The following is a 17,957-nucleotide window of genomic DNA, read 5'->3' as shown; positions in this document are numbered from 1 at the left end:
ACATTTAACGAATTTCTTTTATTTACAAAGTGAATGGTGGATGAAATCTTATTTATATATATATATATATATCGTTGAATGCAGTTATATAGTCAGTCCCGATTTACCATGCCTCCAGTGGACATGCATATGGAGTCCATAAAAGTCGATCTGTAGAGGACCAAACAGTTTATGGCTTCTGGTATTTGCCAATTAGCCACGCCCGTAGTAAGTGTAGAGGGAAGAATTTAGCTCTCAATGAAGACTTCTGCGAGTATTCCAAATTTCAAGTCTCTAGCTGCAATGGAGAACTAGAAAGCTAGGCGAACATTACACAAAACCAGTATACAATTGTAATCTTTAACTTCTAAAACGTTTAATTCATTCGTATTCAAAAAATTATACTAAAAACACGCATTTTACAATTTGTATGAAACACACAGGACTTAAGGCTTAAAACAACAGAGTTTAGTTAATAATATTACGTAGATATGGATAGATTTGATATTTGCAGATCTTCTGAATTGAGGCGCAACATTTGCTGATCCTCCGAGTTGATGCGCACCAGCTGCTCGCTGTCGAAGCTCAACAGATTACTAATCGTTGGACCGTTCTCATTGTTTGCATTGTTGCTGTTATCGTTGTTGTTGGTGTTTGTGTTGTCGTATTGCTGATGCATTGGTGTTATATGCTGCTGCAACTGTTGCTGCTGCTGCTGTTGCTGCTGTTGCTGATGTTGCTGCAGAGTATGTTGATTTTGCTGTAAGCATTTATCAGAAGCGTCATTCAAGAGAGTTATTCAAACTGTTGCCTTGTTTCTATACCTACCAAATGATTCGTGGTCAGATTCCATTGCAGATTGCTAGCAGCGCCCGCGCCCGAAGTCAGCAAATTGTGCATTGTGAATGGATTGTTGAGATTACTTAGATTGTTGTTGTTGTTGCTATTGGCAACAGTTGGCGCTGCATTCACAGCGGCAGCAGCAGCAACAGCAACGGCTGAGAATTTGCTCTCCCAATGCGTTGCACTGCCAGCGGTTACAAAGGGATTTGCATTCGTGTTATATTGCAGTTGCTGTTGATGTTGCTGCTGTTGCTGGTGCTGCTGCTGCTGCTGATGCTGCGCCAATAGCTGTTGCGTGAATGGGTTGTAATTGTTTCCCAGCTCTAGGGTGCCAGCGCCGCCAGTAACATATTGCTGCTGCTGCTGCTGCTGCTGTTGCTGCTGCTGTTGCTGTTGCTGTTGTTGCTGCTGCTGCTGATGATGATTGGGCGACATCAACTGCTGTTGCTGCTGCTGCTGTGCATTGTTGGGCGCTGATGATGCTGCCATGTTGTAGGGCGACGGAGTGCTGTTCTGATTGTAATTGCTTGACGGGGACAATGGCTGCGGCGAAGGCGTCAATTCCGGCGGAGCACGATATAAGCCAAACGGCTGTGGTGAGGTATCTGAGTATATAAACAAATTATGAATACACAAATATACATATAATATTCATATATTGACTCACCTCTTGGTTCGGTTTTGATAGGCGGAATATTCTGTGCATTCCAACAGTTCATGTTGTTTTGACCTAGAAGCAGTGCACAAAATTGTTAGCAAACAATGAAACAAACAAAGGCAACTAGTGGAGCAGAAGCAAGCCAAAATCAACAATATTAAGAAAAAGCTTAGCTGAATTTAATTTGTGAAAAGTTTAAAAATCGTGCAAAAATAAAATTATTCAATTCTTCATATTAAAAAGTAAATATAAAAATTCTATCGAATTAAACAAATTAAATAAAAATGTAACAATCATAAAAAACTATTTATAAAATATAAAAAATATTAAATATTAAAAAAATTATTTATTATTTAACAAAACACAAAACTCATGCAAAATTTGGCTTATTAAAAACTTACTTCATTTAATCTTTTTTCAAAAGCTCAGTAAAGTTAAAACTATAAAGTTTGTATTTCTCATTATTTTTATTTTTTATTAATCTAAATATTTTATAAAAGTGTTTTGCAAGAATATTTGTATTTTCGATAATTTTTTTTGTTTTTGTATAAAAATATCAAATTTTTGTTTAATTTTTCTTTTCGTATTTTCTGCCCGATTAGCAAAGCAATAATAATTATTTTTTATTCTTTTCTTTTGCATAAAATTCCAACAACAATATTTATGGCTACATATATATTTATGCTACGTATTTATTTAAGTATAATTTGTATTTAGTTTTTGCATAGTTTTTAATATTTGTGCATTGTTTGGTTTTCGATTAGATTTCCTGGTTTAATATTAATATTTTCTAATAGTCTATACGATTAATACATCATAGAACTTGCCAAGTCTTTGGTATACGAAACATTATGGGTACGATAAGTTGTCTATGGACTAGTTGGATATCTTCAGGGCAACTCTGCCTACGCAGTTGATAGATCCAACACACGCACACACACAAAAGAGAAACAGTAGCGCGTGATCACAATGGACAGAAGAAGGCGAGTGAGAGAGAGAGACAGAGAGGACGAAAGACCAACCACCCACCACCAAGAGAAAATTGTGAAAATGGGAAAACTTACGATCTTGATGATCATTGTGATGCTGCTGCTTTTGCTGTTGCTGTAGCAACAGGTGCATGGGATCGCCGCCAGTCTTTTGACGTTTCCGCCTCAAGTGTGCTGGATCTATAAAAAAGAGAGTATAGCAATTCGTTTAATTGCCAACAAGCTGGACAAGTCTTGACTCGGTTCAAGGAACCCTTAGATCTATTAAATACAAAATTTGGGTGCGACGACTCAGCGCACCCTCAAGACAAAATTGAGCAGCGAAAAGTTCGAGCTGCTGCACAAATCAAGTTCCGTTGACAAACGCTTACAAAATTGGCATACCCATCTAATACAGGGTATACAGGCTGCGTGTCAACAGGTTCTAAAACAAATACAATTACAAATTTTAGGCGAACGCTTGAACGCTTGGTTCACGTAGCGCTCTTTGCCAAGTGTAAACTGGTTTAAGGACTTCAAGTCCTTTTCTTAGCTAACCACACAAATTGTTTTAGTCGATGATTAAGGGTAGAGGAATTCGCTATGGAATCCGTTCAATACAAACTGTTTTAGTCGATGCGAAGTTTGTTCGTAGGGCTAAAAAAATACATATTACAATATGCAATCGACGATTGCAATGGCAAAGAGATCCTTTGCTTATCTAATCATACAAATTGGCCAGGTCGGATTGGATATAGCATCCCTTTCCTCAGCTGACCAGCTAAATTGTTTAGTCGATTGTTGTTGTTCGTAGAGCTGCAAGTGAGTTTGCAGCATTCAATTGCCGTTTGCTGCCGCCAGTCGCTTGGCCACCTGGTCAGGTGTTAGAATCTCGCCAGCATCCACAGATGCATAGTAGGCGGACGTCTCGTCGAATTCACTGACCGTCGCTTGGGGTGGCACACTCGTGTATAGAGCAAAATGTTCGACTTCCGTGAGATCCAAATTGGGGTCCATTTTCACGTTGAAGTGCGCCTCGATCGAGCTGACTAAGTTGTGCAAGCTCTGGCGATCGGCAATGGCCACCAGCTCCATGCCGCCCTCGCTGATGGGTATCTCGGCCAGCTGCAATGCGGACGCAGTGCGTCTGTCCAGCTGGCCACCTACTGTTATTGTGCTGGCACTCGAGTAGGCCTCATTGGGCGACTGTTGCAAGCTGCTGGAGCTGTCGCCTTTCAGTGGAATATGCACCACATCTGCGTTCAGATACGAGGGTCGCTTGCCTGAGACACTGCTCACGCTGCGGCCGCAGGGCTTGCCAGATTTGCCAGTTTTCCGAGGTGTGGCCGTGGCACCAGTGCCATCCGACTTCAATGGACCCAGCACCACATTGGTTGCTCTGCTTTTGGCCGTTCGAGTATTCAGATTATCCAAGCTGGGCTCACTGCTGGCTGTGGCACTGGCCGGCTTCGAGCCGAGTCTCGAACAATTCTCATTGCTGCGATCCATTAGCTCCGGCTTGCTCTTACGCCTCGCGAACAGCTTGGAGAAGAAGCCAGGCTTCTTTTGTCTGGGCAGCGTATTGAAATTCGGATTCTTTGTGGGCTTCGGCTTGAGCTTGGGCTTTGTCTCCGGTGGTTGTGGCAGCTTCTTTGTAGGCGCTGCGGGCAAATCGACGACGCGTGGGTGTATGATTGGAGGCGGCAGGCGTGGCTTATCCTTAGCTGGGGACGCCGCATCGCTGTTCGCATCGATCGAGCGATTCTCAGCATTGCTGTCCTGTTTGCGCAGACGTTTGGGCGGCAGCGGCGGCAACTTCTCCTCCTCAGCAGCTGCAAGCATCAGAGCTGCCTCCAGCTCAAGCTGCTCCTGTGCACGTTTTTCCATCTCGTACTCTTTAAGTAACTCTTGCTGGTGTTGCAACTGTTGTTGCTGTTGCTGATGTTGCTGCTGCTGCTGCTGCTGCTGCTGTTGTTGCTGTGAGTTCACCTCTACTGCATCGTAGTGCTGCGCATCTTCTGGCGCGCACTGCGACATGGGTGGTGTCGGGGGCATGATATCATCCATGGGTATGATTACTGGATTCTTGAAGGCGATCTGCAGACTTGTATAGGTGGCTGCATCATCGAAGCTATCCTCCACCTGCAAAGGCGGCCTGTCCATGCTCTGCAGCTCGTTCTGCAGTGTATTATTGTAAGTGTCCCGCTGCATTACGAAGTCTGTGTAGATCTCATCCAACTCGGCCACCTGTTCGAGCAGCTCGTTGAGCGTCTTGTCCTCATCCGTGGCGGCCACCTGAGTTTCGGCTGTGGCATCGCTGTCGTCGGCCTCGACTTCGCCATCAACTGGATCTGGACTCGGCTCGTGAGGCTGTTGTAGCAGCTCATTGGACTTCATCCACTCGTTGCATTTGTCGTTGGCCGTTAGTTGATGCGGCTCTGGCGCTGCCAACTGCTGCTCCAGTTGCTGCTCCAGCTCCAGCTGCTCCAATTCGCGCACCTTTTCATCAATGATCGTATCGATTTCCAATTCAGTGCGCAGTCGCTCCGCCTCAGCTTCAGCATCTGCTGCCTCCATGTCTAATGGTGTCTGATCTGTGAGATCCTCGGCTGCCGCTGCCGCTGCCGCCTCTGCCTCCGCCACCGCCACCGCCACTGCTACCTGCTGCAGCTGAGGTTCTGGCTGCTCCAAGGTGGGCGTATTTAGATCAATTACCTCAATCGTGGGGGTCTCGCGCTTGGCCGAGCATCGATCGACCGCATCGATCGTTAGAATTTGCTGAAAGATGTCTTCATCGGGCTTCCTCTTAAGATGCCGATGAAGATTCCAGAACGTATGCCTACCTGAATCCAATGGCACGTATTCAAAGGGTAGAGCCTCGCTGGTAACGCCATCCGAGGGTCGACGCAGCTGTATGAAAACCTGGCAGACAAACCAAAAACAATTAGTTTGTGGCAAGTGAAATGGGAATCGAGTGCTGGCTCACCTTGGCGGGTTCCGTTATTTCAAGCGTATGATATCGCGGCGTCTTAAACGTAATGGCAGTCTGCTTGTGCACGTCCGTGTGCTGAAAATCACCTAAAGCCTCCCACACCGTCTGACCGTTCTTCTCCTCGAAGAAACGCACCGTGATATCCTCTTTGGCCACCTTCTCGCACAGCAATATGATTTGCGTGTTGCCCAGCACACTGGCCGAACAGCTGCACAGCCGGCATATAACTAGATCGGACATGGCCTTCTTATCGAAGATCGGCTCGGAGACGACGGGCGGCAGAGGCGAAGTGAAGCGTCCCTTCTGCTCGCTCTCCATAAATACTTGAAAGCACAAACGCACCGAGTTCAAATCAATGCTCGATGGCTGAAAGCGATGCGAGAATCCAGCTAAAAGAACACTTATTAAGTATTGTATTAATTCAGTTTATGTTGCTTGTTCGCTTACTCTTGAAGGGATCCACGCGAATCTCTTCGCGCGCCTTTAGCGCCGCCTCGATGTCCTTCTTCTTGACACACTGAATGCCCAAATTGCTGAACACGGCTCGCATCGTCTCGCTGCTGATCTCCAGGGTGCAGACGCCCTTCTTGCAGCCCTCCTTGCCTACCAGATTATGCGGATGTGGACTGTGGACAGAGATGGATGCGACAGTTAAGAAACAGCTCAAGCTGCAACTGCAATTTGATAATAACCGATATGGCGTATCCTTGGTGACACAGGACACAACGACTACGGCGCGTCCCTTGTAGCCGACAATCTCGATGGTTGGATAGGTTTTGTTCTCGGGCGTCGAGTTGACGCCGGGTATGGAGCCAGCCGAGCGGCCCTCACATTCATAGCGAAAACGCAATGCTTTGCCGGCGGGCTGCTCCGTTATCTTCACATACGGTTTCTTTCGCACATTCTTCGTGGACTGTGACAATTGTTGAGTTTGTTGCTGCTGTTGTTGCTGTTGCTGCTGCTGCTGTTGCTGCTGCTGCTGCTGCTGCTGCTGCTGTAGGCCATTGTAGTTGAGCTGCTGGGCATCGCCTGCTGCACCCGCAGCGCCCACATTGTTTTGATTTGGAAACATTTCAAGGCCAAAATATTAACTGCAAATAGAAAGGCGAAAAGGGTTTCAGATGCTTAGGCCAACACGCCAAATTCTTGGCAGACGCGATGACGCCTCGGTTGAGCCAAAGGCGACAATGACGACGCATACCAATAATAGTGCCCAACACAATTTGTCCTTCTCTTTTTCTGTTGATTTCCGAGAAAAAAAGAGAATATTGGCTGCTATAAGAAAGCAGACCCCTTCAATAGACATCATATAAATATGGTTGATAAAAGGAGACAATATAAAATCGAGTTCAGCTCTTTGATTTATCTATAGACCACATTTTCAATATGATTTTGTGTGTCAATTTCTGCGAATTATATTTTCTTAGCATAGCCGTAGACAGACAGCATATGCCAGAGTCTTAAACTCTTTGATTTATCTAAACCGCTGACAAAATTTGCATTCTAGACAGCAGCAAAGAGTCATCAAAAACACGAAACGTGGGCGTTTGTGTACATTGCAATATGATTGCTTTGCATTTAAATATTTACACGACTCGTTAGATCATTTTGTTCCACTGCAGTTGACCGCACGTGTGTGTGTCTGGCTGTTTGGGTATTAGTGTGTGTGTGTGTGTGTGGAACCGGCTGCTGCTGCTGCTGCTGCTGCTGGTCTGGGCCAGGCCATAGCCAAGTTAGCATCGGACATCCATTTAAAAATAACATTTTGCGTAATGCGTGTGCGACAAGCAGCTCCACACAGCGCGCTTTCGATCTATATAGCAGAACAAGTGCCCAGCAGGTAGTATAGATAAATATATATATTTACAGCGGAACATATATAAGACTGACTCGCAAAGTGGCCTCCCCAAAGATTTTGTTTTATTCCAAAACATAAAAAGTCTCGTTTGATCAATGCTTGACTAAAGATCGCTCATTGTCGCTTATATAAAAATATACTATTGATATATAGTATATATACTATATACACAGACATTAGTCGTCTATGACCTCAGAGATTCGATTCACAGAACGTCTAGACATTGGTCTGCCATTAAAAGAATACGTCAATTGGTCTGCACGGCATGGCATGGGGTAAATGTTGAAAGGAAACAAACGAAGCCAAATGTGAAAGTGTTGCCAATTTTGTAAACTTTTAGTTAGTTAATTAAAAAAAATAAAATAACCATAGTTTTCTATGTTTTTCTTTTTTTGGTCAAATTTGAAAGAATATAAGACTGTAGTTAAAAAATATATATAAAAACATATAAAAACTCTTTATAGTCTTTAAATATATTTATATCATATTTAGGGAAATATTTATTATATATATATATATATATATATATATATATATATATTTTTTTTTTTTTTTGTGTATATTATATATTTATTTAATATATTAAGTAAGTCACAATTTTTTTTTAAATATATTACTTTATGGCTTTTCTCTAGAGAGACAAATTATTAATTTTAAAATTAATAAATAGATTTGACTATACAGGTTTTAACTATTTACATATATATAAATAGTAAAGGGAGCTATTTGCCAAAAGAAATTGACAAAGGCAGCTGCAATCGAACGTAACCGACTGTATAATACACGCCTAAGCTACAAGATCAGCTAAATCGATTAAATATTTCCATAAAAATAAATATATCATATAAAGTATTGTTCCATGTATAGAGAAGGCCAACATATCTCTGTCTTCTCTGGCCGATTTGCAACCCCTATAGTGCCCAATGCTGTATAACTTTAATATATATCATATTAGGATTCTAATGTGGATCCAATTCCAAGTAGGAATCAAGCAATTTGAGCGTTTGTCCATCTATTGATACATGCAGTTCGAAGAGTTCACTTCAAATTTCAATAGATCGAGAAACGCGCATTGGCGTTGGGCAAAATGCCCGTTTTCACTATATGAACGAGCAAAGGAAAAAACATTAGGGGCATAAATCTTATGAAGGCAGCTAGCATAATACAAATAAGCTTTTGGGCTATAAATTCGCAGTCAATTTGGATAATACTGAAAAAGTGAATTAAAAAGCAAAGCAAATCAAATCGAAGCAAAGCAAGCGAAAAAGTAAAAGCAAAAGCAAAGACAATTCGCATGTCATTGCGAATGTGCCTCGCATTTAGGCTTTTATGGGAGCACACATATATGCATTATTTTATGGAATATAGTTCATATATAATAAAAAGCTAGTATATGGCATTCAAGATTCACATTATTACAAATATTACGTCATAAATTTGAGTATTAGACAAATGTGGAACATAATAATTTGGCCAAAGGCCAATATTTGTAATATTTTGAACAGTTTATGAATTTTTATAGAATTTCGAAAAGAATTTTTCTGTTTCGCACTTTATAATCACCTTTCACTGTGGTTGACTCAAAATTTTCCTTTCCAATTTCAAAACTGTTCCGGCGATTGGTTATTGAATACAAATATTGTTTAAAGTTCTCTCAGTTTTTCCTTTGGCACAAGATTTGTGCAAAATATTCACAATTATTTGTGTTAAAGGCCACACTCGATTTGATTTTCGTTTTGCAGTCTTAACCGGTTCGAACCGGTCCGGAAAAATAAGCAAAGTATATATAGTATAGAGCACGATTTTCTGATATATATGTAGAGTTATACTATAATTTTGATTCTGTTTTTGTATTTTTGTTATTAAACGCACGTCTTGATTTCTTGAATATCGGCCACAGACTGAACAGCAAACGAATAATGCGAGCGAATTTTCATTCGAACAATTTTCTATATTCTCCTCCCTAAAAGTTCATTTTGTTTTTTGGTTGTCGTCGAAGCTTTTTCTGCTATTTCTGTTTTTCAAATTTGTCTCCTAAATTGTTAGCTTTAGAAAGAAATGTACGTGTGCCTAATGTAGCATATAGCATGTTCAACTGTATATATGTTATACTTATTCGTAGAATGTAAACGACTATATTGGTTTTATGGATCAGAAATCCTTTCAGATTTTAAGATGGCCACAGCCTTGAAGTATGGAAAACATAGAGCAAATAGAAGGATACATGAAATTGGGAATATATCCTCATCTGAGAAAGTACTTTATATATCATCTACCATCATGTTGATTTCATGAAGGTATTCAGAGAGGGACTATGCTCATTCTGTCCTGTGGCAAATGTCAAGAAACTACATTTGTACAACTGCCGATCTCTTCTATAGGCTGCCTAGATGGATCTATAAACCACTAATAAAAATATTTTTGAAATCATTTCTCTGACCTTACCTAATGAGCGTGTATTATGCAGTCGGTTCTGTCCGAATGCAACATTTTCTCTGTTTTCTGATGGATTTTGAGGCATCCATCGTTCTGCCTGTATGTAAGCTGTGCACAAAAAATTCTCCCAATTTCCTTGTTGAAAGGCAAATAAAAAACAGAACGATATGTCGCATGTCGTAGTTTATAAATATATTGTTTCAGATTAGCTAGGAAAACTGCTTCTGAATGGACTGACTGTTGGCGATGTCAACAAACTCTCGAGCACTTGTGTCAACAAATCATTATATATATAATCTCCAATAATTATAAAAAAAAGCAAAATTTCGATAGAAATTTGTTAATCTGAACGGATTCTTGTAAATGCACAATATGCAAATTTTACTTTATGTTCACAATAAACAGATTATTCAGGTAGATACATATGGATATATGTATATATACATATATACTCATGTATCTATATTTATATATATATTGGGCATCTGGTAATGGCATTTATTGGCATTTCCGTTCAGTGGGCACTGAGAGAGACACTTGTCAACGTTTCTATCAAGCAACATAGAAGACAATTTGAAAATCTTTTGCCCAAACAATCTATTATATATGATAATAATTATATGAATCTTTGGTTAGCCAAAATATGTGCATTATAAAATATGTGATAATTATAAACTAAATACGACTTGTTGTACGAAATGTTTTCGTCTTTAACAGAAGCCAGAGAATTTCCAAGAAATTCGTGACTCATCTCACTAAGATAATTATTACGTTTTGATATAATATATGTGCATATAGGTATAGGTATATATAATATTTGAGTTTGTGAATTTTTGAAGGAGAAAAATGCTAGGAATTCGCTCGTGTGGCCCACACTGCGGAGAATCATTCAGAAAACGCGTGTTTCTTTGGCATTCGTGTGATGACATTTAATGGATGTGATTCTTAAGAATTGCATACATATTTATCTGGGACGCAAGGTCAGTAACCGAAAAAGCTGGTTCGATCGGTAAGTGGAATGACTCTATTATTATATGTAACAATCATTTCAATTAAATTAGAATTAAAGGGGTGAAATTTTATATGTAGGTCCTTCTACATCGATATATCGATTCTATTGATAGCTTTAGATTGACTGCCATGCACTCGATCAAAATCGATTTCAAAGTTTTGTTGTTTAAGAATATCTTAAGAGCTAGTGTCAGTGACTTTTGGCATATAGACAAGATGTAAATTCTCCCAAAGTCTAACTGTAGCCTAATCCTCCCAATAGACACTTATACAGATATCAGATCGGAATGTTTAACAGCAGCTGCTCAGCGTGGGATCCAAGGTATCTAACTAATGGCACCCGGTACACTGATACGGGTTTCATTTTTTATTTTCTTCAATTTATTATTAATTTATTGATATTATATTCGGTATTTAATATTCTTTGCAGAGTCTGGCACATTCGATTATATGGCAATTTATTTGTTAGAGCACTGTTTATAGCTCCTGCTCATGGCTGCACTAAATACATATCTGCACCATAAAACGAAACGAAACGGACGCACGAAATGCTGCAGATAAGCTACCGAATTGCCGCCTTTCAGATATGGGCCGAACAAAAAAATGCGTATCAGATAGCTTGATACGGAACGACGTAGTACACAAATAAAATAATCGATGATACAAAAAACACACGTCGAGAGTTTCCAGCAACGAAGTAGAATTAGAAACCAAACAGAATTGATTCACAAAAAACAAGCAAGACTGCTTCAGGCGGGCGTGCATGACTAGAACATACCCTGGGCCCTGCGCAGAATCAAACATGTAGAGTCTTCGGACTTTACAGATAGACAGACGAACAGAAGCGATGGGCAGATCGACTCAGCAATATATAATATATATACTTTCCAGTTTTTACATACATTTTAACAAACACATTATACCCACTTCATTAATTTTCAATTGATTCAGGGTATAAAAACGAAGTTTGAAACCATAAAATTGATTAATGATGGAACCCTCACTCAAACAAAAATAAAAGAGAAGAAAAGAGAAAGAGAGAGTGGGAGGAAGAGAGAGAGGGAGACGTAGAGCAGGAATTAACTAACTGGCGCCAATCAGGCAGCTATGACCGTTCGGCCAATGGAATCTCTCCAATAGATTAAAATATTCTAGTTTTTTGCTATTTCCAGTAAAATAAAAAAAACTTTGGCGCCAGGCTTTACAAATTAAGATTAAGATCAACACCAAAGTAGCAGCTAGCAGAATTCCTCAAGCTGGTCTCAAAACAAGCTTAAACTAGTTCCGAATCCACAGATGCTCGCCAAAAAGACGCCGAGACTGTCGCTAAAACTAAGCACAACAGCAACAACAACAACAACAAGAACATTTAATGATCGCTGGCGTCAAGCAATTTACAGCTGAAATATAAATACAAATAAATAACAAATAGCTGATGCCGCCGTTAACCAAAATCTGTCGAGCTAGTTCCGACTCAAGAATTGAAACATAACTAAATTTAGAAAATATGTCATTTAATGAAATGCAGTAATGGAACTATTTCCAACTGAGGAAATTAAACATAGAAACAATAAATCTATTTCGGAAGCTAATTAAAATTTTAGTATAACTAAATTTAGAAAGTATTGAACTAGTTCCGACTTAAGAAATCAATTACACAGAAACAATGAATTGTAACTCGTTCCAACTTAAGAACTGCAGCACTGCAACTCATTTTACAAAATCTAGCCTATAAATTCTGGCCTAAATATTCATTGTAATTCATAATTGAATCCGACCTAAAAATTGAATCACATTAGGTGGTGATTCAATGCAATAACAAGAACAGGAATTTGTATTCTCTTTTCAGTAATTCGTAATTTGAAATAGTTCAAAGAGTCATTAACATCTATCTTTTAGACAGTTTTATATAATATCTATATATCTTATATAACTTTCGTTGTTATCAATAGTCACGCTGTCAGGCTCAACAATCAAGTCAAACCTTGAGCAATGCAACTTCAATTTGATGACTATGATTGATGATTGAAAGTAATGGTCCTATATACTAGATAATGAACCACATATATCGTTTCATCAATCAAATGCCCGCGAAAGTTCCACGAAATGGCGCTTGTTGACTTAGCTTTAGCGACACAAGTTGAGCTTTGTATATCGCACAGTTGAGATAACTATACTCTTCATTACTTGCTATATTTGCAGTTGTTGTGGCTTTTTTATTTTCATTTGTTTTTGTTGTTGTTATTTGTCTTAAACACACAAACACACACACCAACACTCATTTACACAGAGGCACAATTAACACTAAGTACTGAGTCAGCAGCCGGTTTTGCATGCCGTTTGTGCAATATAAAATTACGTTGAATTAGCCAAAAGCATCACAACACCTGTAATTACCTTTAGTGCTAGCCAGGTACAAGTTAAGACATGATTTACATTTTTTATACGTTATATTTTTTATTTTTGGGAAAATTTCTTAAGGTTTATTCAATGGAACTCTGAGCATGTTTGACAAGTTTAATTTCGATTGATTCTGCACACACTACAAGTTTATTCGACTCGTATAATTTTGTCTAGTATTTCCGTTATTTTTTCCGTGCAAACACAACCGCAGAGCCAACGAGTCGATCTTCAAATGAAATCCAATTGGAAATTCTCGTGCCGTTTTTGACGCCCTAAACAAATGCAAGTGCCTACGAAACCCAGGTGGCAAAGCTTTCCTCACACCCCCCAAAAACACACACAAATATACAAACAAACACACACAAACAGAAAACTTTTAGGCGACGTCGACTGCGACTGCACTGCAACTGCGGCAGCGACTGCGACTGCGCTGCCATGTACACAGGTGTTTTAGTTTTTCTGTTTTCATTTATCGTTTCTATAATCCACACACAACAGCTTAAGATACAGCAGGCAAGAGAGAAAGAGAGCGAAAGAGAGAAAGACAGGCACAGAGAGAGAGAGAGAGAGAGAGAGAGAGAGAGAGACGGGGAGTGCTTGTGAAAGCTTTTACAAGGGGGTTGTAAATACACTGCAAGCGAATTGGTGCTACCATCAGAAATGAATGTATATTTTTGATAGTTGTAATCGACTTGCAGAAGATGAGTAACATATTACTACTGATATGAGAAGTATGTACATATTTATGTACTATATATATATACATATATATATATATATATTTATTTATATATATATATATATATATATGTATATGTGTACATATATTTGAATATTTGCAGTTTGAGCTTGTCATAGCACTTATGCACATTGCACGTTGCAGACGAAGTTGAAGGCACTTCCGATGACAAGGTGTCTATATATGTATGCATTTCTATAATATAAATTTTATATTTATGTATGTATACATTGATATATGTATATGAATGTACATATACATTTATATGTATTTAGTCGTATAATAGTAGTATAGTATTTGAGCCAATTTATAGTCTGCGATCAGCTTGCAATTCTATGTGCTCTATCAAAGCATAGATTAGGATTAATAATTATATAATATATAATTAATACATACAATACTAATTAGTATATATCTGAAGTATTTCCATTTCTTAAATATTCATTTCGATTAAAAACTATTTATTTATACTCGCAAAATAAAGATAGAGCGCCCCTTAACCGATTAGTGAGTCCCCCTTATGAGTTATTTCTTATCAAACTTAATTTATTTTTGATAATATCTGAGATACTTTTACTTAACATTCTAAATACTCATTGAAATGAGGTTTTCACAACAAAAAATTTTGATTTTAGTTAGATATATAAGTAAGTTCCCTTCGCATTATTGACATGGCAAATACTTTTCGACTACTCACCTTAGTCAATGTGTGTTCAAGGGAAACTTAAAATGCATCGAGTGTTTCTCTGTTGGATTTCTATAGCTTTTATAGTTTTCAGTTAAAAGTTGGGCGCACTTTCAGATCTGGAATAGAACACGTTTAGAGGCACTGCGACACTCGATAGAAATTGAAAAATAATGTTGTTATGTAAATTGAAACTGAGTAAACAAGTAATGCGAACTTATTTATAGTCTACAAAATATTCCATGTACTGCTAACGATTATTCTATCAGACAGACCGAAGCAATAAAGTACACATTACAGAAACCGGTTTGCTATTTCAATAACTTTTTAATATACATAAAAACTTTTCTCAGTTTAATAAATTAAAATTTTTTTTTGCGCGAAAAACTGCGAGTCAATGCGACACACAAGGCAAATGAAGAACTATGCGATAATAAAGTGAGAAAAAATGAAAAGTGTGAGAGATATAATAGAAGAATAGCAGCAGGTCGAGTAGAAATTGCAACGCACTGCATGATACTCGCTCGTGACTTAGTCTTTTAATTTTTTTAGAGACTCAAGATATTCGATGAGCCTAAAAACTATTGTAGTGAAAATTTCAAATTTTAAGTAGTTGACAGAGGAATATTGCACGAAGTCAATATACTTCTTTAAATTTGTGAACGAGTATAAAAAGTACAAAGCATAAAGTCACAAAATTGAAAACTAATGAAACGCTAAGAAATCGAAGTTTGCGGTGAACTGTCGTCGAAAGCGAGAGCGCAAGCTACTAGAGAGAGACAGAGAGAGAGAGGGAGGGAGAGAGAGCACAAGCAAAAGAGAGATAGATAAAGAGATGACAGACAGAGAGAGTGGGAGAGCGCGCGCATTTGTAATGACGTCGTTTTCTTTTTGGGAATTCCGGGCTTTATACTTATGCGATCATCAACAATGTTTTTGTTATTGTGGCCGCGGCGGCGGACTTAATTTGAATTCGATGTACAATCCACTCACACACACACGCACGCATATGCAAAATATGTGCGCTGTTATTGTCTATCGAGCTTTTCTACAAACTTTGGCGAGCGGCGTTTGACAACAAATTTTTTGAGTGGCGTAATCTAATCGCGGCGAAAAGCGAAACATTAAATTCTTAGCCACATTATCGAGTGTACGTGTATTTTGGCCCCGTTGCACAAGATTGATTTGTTTTTGTTGTTGCTTATAATTATTATTAATTATTTTGCTGGATTGTTCCATTTGCTGTTTTGCAAAGTGAAAAAAATTGGCTAGTGAAACTTTTATAAATTTTTATGCACCTTTTTCTTTACGTTTACGTTTTCATTTTATTTAATTTTTATCTACAATTTGTCTACACTTGGCATGCACAGGTTTTCTTAACTTGCCTGCGCCACAAGTACGCAGCAGAGAGAGAAATGGAGAGAGAGAGAGCTTTAAGCATTTGCGCGCGCGCTGTTGTGCAAGATGCGTTAGGCAAAGTTATAAAAGCGCAATACGACAACGATCGACCGATCACGTCGCCCGCGAATTGAAGACTAAACCGAAAAGCCAAGAAGAGCAGCAAAACAAGTCACGCAGACGCCATTAAAAAAAGTGCCGCCAAGCCAAGAGCTTTTCGTTTGATTGGGCAAAACACACAAAAACAAAGATCACACACAGTTGAGCCGAAGACTGTGAGCAGTGACGCAGCCATAGCTGTTAACAACAAGCTGCAAGAGCAGCGCAAGAGAGTGAGAGAGCGAGAGAGTGCCAAACATAACGTGACAATCTTTAGCTCAGCTAACAGCTGAGTGGAGCTGACTTGAGCGCTTGACATGACAAGCACAAATATCATAAACAGTTGAGCTAAAGACAGCAAAACAGTAATGCAGCAAGTGCAAGAGAGGAGAGCGCGAGAGAGGCCCAGAGAGGGAGACAACGTCACAATCTTTAGCAGCTGAGTGAAGCTTGGTTAAGCTAAGCTGCGTTGCCTTTAGTTGAGCTCTGACTCACGTTGATTGCAAAACTGACTACTGGAAATTTCTTGCAGTGTTGTTCGCGGTGGTGACTCACACACGAGGAAAAGCTTTTTCACGCTTTTATGAATGAAAACGTTTTGTTGTGGCCATACGGTCTGGCTGAGTAGCTGGTTGGGTGGCATGGGTGGCATGGGCAACAGCCGCTTGTTTGTCTGCGACTGATTCAAGCTACAATTCCTGGAAAAGGATATCATCATGCGCCGGCATTTGTTATTTGTTATGGCAAATAGCTCTAATCCCCACAGCACATGACTCACACGCGTCATGCAGCATGCGTAGCTTGACTTTCACTTTTATGCTCGAACTTTGACATTCAGGATAACGAATTTCCATGGAACTCATCACTTGTGAAAATGCCTCAATGCTGATTCATGCAACGAAAGTGAAAGATGCGCAAGCAAAAGAAATTAATCTGTAATCAGAATTCAAGTCTTTATTTTAATTCGTAATTCTGCTTGATCTAGAGGAGTTTCCAGTGCCCCTTACAATCTTTCATTTATGCTGGCAATTCCCAAAGATTCTTGATATTCGTTTAGCTTATCTTCATATATAAATATATATGTATATATAAGCAATAAAAATGAACAGCTGGCATACGAGCTATGCAATCGTAACTGAAGTATCAAAATTTCCCAATGAGCTCAAATGCAAATAAATAGAAATTATGTCAAACGAAATTTCACAACAAAAAAACAAATATACTGAAGTTGTTGGGGCATAGAAATTCAAAGGAAAACGATTTGATGGCATGATTTGGACTGCCTGAACGCAACAACAGTTGTCCTGGCTAATAGCTGCTGGCCTCCATAGCTCCCATGGGGCAGACATCGATCAAACATAAACCACTGCCGCAAGCTGCCCGAATAACCAACCGTCAACAGCCAATTGGAAAAGGTTTGTAGCTCAAGTCGCGTGATATTTGTCCAGTCTTTACCTGGCGAACAGGTTTTTCACGAATGGGTATGACTAAATTTCCGAGTGTGGACTGCAACTGGGTAGGGTGTTCATAGGCACAGTAGGGTAGGGTGTTTATAAAGCCGACACGAGCTGTGGCATGTAAGCAGACGCTGTTGTACCTTATATACACGACATATTGATTTATTTTTTTGTTTTTGCCATTTAAGCTCTTTGAACTTCCTGTGCCTTGAGTGTCCTTGAGCTAGCTCGACTAGGGTAACTAACTATACAAAGTAAACGCGTTCAATGCGAAGGTGAAATCGCGGTGAAGGACCTTGTAAAAGTTCTGGCGCTTCTCACAGATTGCAAACGCGATAGGTATATAAGTAAGCCTTAATTACACTCGACTGAGTTTAATTAAATTCAGTTAAGCTTGAGCTAATTTTTTGTTTGAAATATGAAATATTAAA

At 39.2% G+C, this 17,957-nt stretch overlaps 1 protein-coding gene across 6 annotated transcripts; it reads right to left on the bottom strand.

The window, feature by feature from the left end:
* Window positions 1–378: 378 nt before the first annotated feature.
* Window positions 379–16,187, bottom strand: LOC111595205 (embryonic polarity protein dorsal). Of its 6 annotated transcripts, XM_023308809.2 has the most exons (10): window positions 15,871–16,113; window positions 14,585–14,691; window positions 6,133–6,531; window positions 5,888–6,066; window positions 5,435–5,829; window positions 5,292–5,370; window positions 2,545–2,649; window positions 1,490–1,552; window positions 808–1,427; window positions 379–739 (listed from the first exon to the last, which is right to left on the bottom strand). In XM_023308809.2, the coding sequence occupies exons 3-10, from the start codon at window positions 6,510–6,512 to the stop codon at window positions 461–463; spliced, it is 2,100 nt and encodes a 699-aa protein (XP_023164577.2). In that variant the 5' UTR covers window positions 6,513–6,531; window positions 14,585–14,691; window positions 15,871–16,113; the 3' UTR covers window positions 379–460. The 6 variants fall into 6 exon arrangements, with proteins under 6 accessions (XP_023164577.2, XP_023164572.2, XP_023164573.2 ...); XM_023308804.2 differs by lacking the exons at window positions 379–739; window positions 808–1,427; window positions 1,490–1,552 and having other exon boundaries at window positions 2,602–5,370; window positions 15,871–16,187; XM_023308805.2 differs by lacking the exons at window positions 379–739; window positions 808–1,427; window positions 1,490–1,552; window positions 15,871–16,113 and adding an exon at window positions 15,566–15,851 and having other exon boundaries at window positions 2,602–5,370.
* Between the last annotated feature and the right edge of the window lie 1,770 nt (window positions 16,188–17,957).

The sequence above is a fragment of the Drosophila hydei genome, unplaced genomic scaffold (genome assembly GCF_003285905.1).
Source record: "Drosophila hydei strain 15085-1641.00,03,60 unplaced genomic scaffold, DhydRS2 tig00000172-arrow-pilon, whole genome shotgun sequence".
NCBI lineage: Eukaryota > Metazoa > Arthropoda > Insecta > Diptera > Drosophilidae > Drosophila > Drosophila hydei.
This window is presented reverse-complemented; position numbering and strand designations above follow the sequence as displayed.

What these genes read in the sequence shown, in the direction of transcription:
- LOC111595205 (XM_023308804.2), bottom strand. Translation starts at nt 6,512, where the DNA reads ATGTTTCCAAATCAAAACAATGTGGGCGCTGCGGGTGCAGCAGGCGAT. An exon ending in ACCAAGGATACGCCATATCG is followed by an intron (nt 6,067 to 6,132) that starts GTTATTATCAAA and finishes CTCTGTCCACAG; the next exon opens with TCCACATCCGCATAATCTGG. An exon ending in AAATAACGGAACCCGCCAAG is followed by an intron (nt 5,371 to 5,434) that starts GTGAGCCAGCAC and finishes TTTGTCTGCCAG; the next exon opens with GTTTTCATACAGCTGCGTCG.